The 2,854-nt window shown below is 51.8% G+C and overlaps 1 protein-coding gene across 2 annotated transcripts; it reads right to left on the bottom strand.

The window, feature by feature from the left end:
• Positions 1–575: 575 nt before the first annotated feature.
• LOC100750952 (retrotransposon Gag-like protein 8C) lies at positions 576–1,919 on the bottom strand. 2 transcript variants are annotated; one of them, XM_035450099.1, is made up of 2 exons: positions 1,496–1,919; positions 576–1,167 (listed from the first exon to the last, which is right to left on the bottom strand). In XM_035450099.1, exons 1-2 carry the CDS (start codon positions 1,682–1,684, stop codon positions 1,075–1,077), a joined length of 282 nt encoding a protein of 93 aa, XP_035305990.1. In that variant the 5' UTR covers positions 1,685–1,919; the 3' UTR covers positions 576–1,074. The 2 variants fall into 2 exon arrangements, with proteins under 2 accessions (XP_035305990.1, XP_027287893.1); XM_027432092.2 differs by having other exon boundaries at positions 576–1,915.
• Between the last annotated feature and the right edge of the window lie 935 nt (positions 1,920–2,854).

Below are 2,854 nucleotides of genomic sequence, written 5' to 3'. Positions count from 1 at the left end.
TATTGGGGTGCTTAAAAATACTAACACTACTTTTCCTTGCCCACTACAAAGATAGGCCATTTATTACCACCACTGATGTCATCAATAAGATCTGAACCTAAATAAACAAGCACAATTTGGCACCTTTTCTTCACTGCCTGTGAAGCAAGGTACCATATATGTCCAAGGCTTTATAAAGCACCACTTCAATTCTGTTAGATACCTGGATGATGGGTTAAACCATTTTCAAATTCTTAGTTTTATTTGAATTCTTGGTTTATAAATTGGCTATTATTCTATCAGAGTTATGTGGAACCATTTCACCAAAAGGCACGTTTATGACTTTTTACCGTGCCACGGGGAAACCTAGGTTATGTCCATCTCCAGAGGACTGCATACTTGCCTGTCAGTAAGGCTTCCACCAGCCTGGATACCAGCAGAATCAAACATCTGCAATATTCAGGAAGAATCAACAGCAGGCCATGCAGACCTCTTGAACAAGAAAGGGATCACAGCTTCAGGCAGCTGCAGGGGTGGGGGTGGGGTGGGTGTGTGGGGGTGGGAACTGTAAGATGCTATGCCAAGGAAGACTACCATTTGTTTTTAAATAGCATCTGACATTTATTGAAGAGGCTTTTGCACAAGTACAGCAGACAACCTGGAAAGAGCACAGGGGTTACTGTGTGGAACAAAGGCACACACACCAGAGAGACAGCTGTGAATTCAGAAAAAAAAAAAACAACTGGATTCTCGGGAAAACGAACTGGTCCATGTGAAAACATGAGAGACAAGAGGTCTCTGGGAGCAGGGAGGGAATGGGTCCCACTGAAGGTGAATCAAGCAATGTCCACGGGCTGAGGGCAGCTCAGGTACCTCCCTCCCATGTGAGTCCAGATCAGTAAAGGGCAGCAGTCCTTTCACAGATGGTGGGCAGAGGCTTGAAATGGCGGCGGCAGGAGGGTAGGCCTTGTGAGCAGACAGGTGCAGGCTTTCCACCAGGCAGGAGGCAGTGGATGGCGTCCGGGGGCGGATGATCTGTCCATTATGTGACAGGAGCCCATCTTGCAGTTGGAGACCAGGGGAGAGTCCAAATGTTCATGGGAGGGGCAGGGCTGTCAGCACAGGGAGGCCTGGTGCTCTCCAGAGCCAGGCCCTACAGGGACAGCAGCGGGAGCCTGGGGAGCTATTCTTGAAACAAAGGACACAGGAGGAGAGAGGGGCGAGCATTCGAGATCTTGGGGACTCAGGCAGAAGGGAGGCGCAGTGGGAGGGCTCCCAGGGCTAGGCGACCCTGGCTGCGGAGAATCTCATGGCACAGCCCACCCTCCCGGAGCCCCCGCCCCAGGCCCGGAGGAGACCTAGCGGCCTAGAAGTCGTCATCCTCCTCCCACCCGAACACCCGCTTCATCTCGGCCAGGAAGCCGCTGTAATCCTTGAGCAGGGGGCTGTCCTTCTCGATGTAGGGGATCACCCACTTCAGGGCCTGGCCCTTGAGGCGGGTAATCAGGAAGGTCACCTTGAGCTCATCGGTGTCGAAGACCTGGTCGTCCACGAACATGTAGGAGCCCGTCTGCACGATGAACTCCGGGAGGCGTTCGGTGTCACCATCATACAGCTCAGGGAACGGGATGGGGTTATCCAAACGTCTGCGACGCCTGTGGCTCCAGGATTTGGAGGGCATATTCAACAACACCCGGCGGTTCATGGCGCTGCGCTCTCTCCGCTGGGCTCGTGGCAGTGTGGCCTGGCTTTGTGCCTGATCGGTCTGACTCTCTCCTTGGCGGGGTCGGCTGGGCTTTGCTGGGTCGACTGAGCTCACAGGCTGTCAGTGCCAAGGCGTCAACGGAAGTGCGTGTGAGCAGAGGCGGGCCCTGGCACAGAGTGGTCCGTGGTTGGACCCCAGACTGTCTGCAGAGCCCTTGCAGGGTCCACAAACCTTCTTGTTTGCTACTGCGCAGGCGTGTCTCTGGGCAGACCCAGGCGACTGCCTCTGCAATGCCGCTGCTGCTTTTTTGTTTGTTTGTTTGTTTGTTTGTTTGTTTTGTTTTTCGAGACAGGGTTTCTCTGTGGCTTTGGAGGCTGTCCTGGAACTAGCTCTTGTAGACCAGGCTGGTTTCAAAGTCACAGATCCGACTACCTCTGCAGTGCTTCTTAAGGTGGGGGGCATCTGTAGTCCAAAGCACAGGGATTGAACCTAGCTCCCCTAGGGGCTAATGCAGATGACTGCAGACAACTGGGAGGACACTCGATTCCTGGCAAATTTTGGTGATGCTGCAGATAACTGTCACTGGAGACTAGGAGAGCAATTATGGCGTTCTCCTGTGCACATTCGCAGCCCCTCCCTCGCCAGCTGCTGCGTTTTTCCTTCCCAGCCCCTAGGATGGGGACCCCTTGAGAGCTAGCTATTCAGTGCACACATTTTTCCTGTTTCTCGTCTCTGTGAGAAGGACTGACTCTGTCTAAATCCGCAGTTGTGGATGTTTTCTAGCACTGATAGAAGCCCCTGAAATGTTAGCAGGGAGACTGCAGAGCCGCCATTTCAGAGAACGACATGGCAGCACTGAGAGCAATCAGTATCAGGAGAGTTAAATGTGAATGAATCTCTCATTTCGCTGCATTTAGAAACGAAGAGATGATCATTTGAGTACAATGTGAACAAAGACGAGTGGAAAACAGCTTACCAAGTGCTACAAAAAGCAATGCAGTGTGCAAAAATAAAAGGGAAAGGAGCAAGATTTTCCAAAATTGGAGAGAAGAGGAGGAAGTGTGCCAGTATGCATTATGCTCGAACCCAGTGGTCAGGCTGAATACATAATTAGCATTTATTCACCAGCCTCGTAGCTTTGTGCTGAAAGTAACATGGTAAGCGATATGG

Source organism: Cricetulus griseus, chromosome X, assembly GCF_003668045.3.
Source record: "Cricetulus griseus strain 17A/GY chromosome X, alternate assembly CriGri-PICRH-1.0, whole genome shotgun sequence".
Lineage (NCBI taxonomy): Eukaryota > Metazoa > Chordata > Mammalia > Rodentia > Cricetidae > Cricetulus > Cricetulus griseus.
This window is presented reverse-complemented; position numbering and strand designations above follow the sequence as displayed.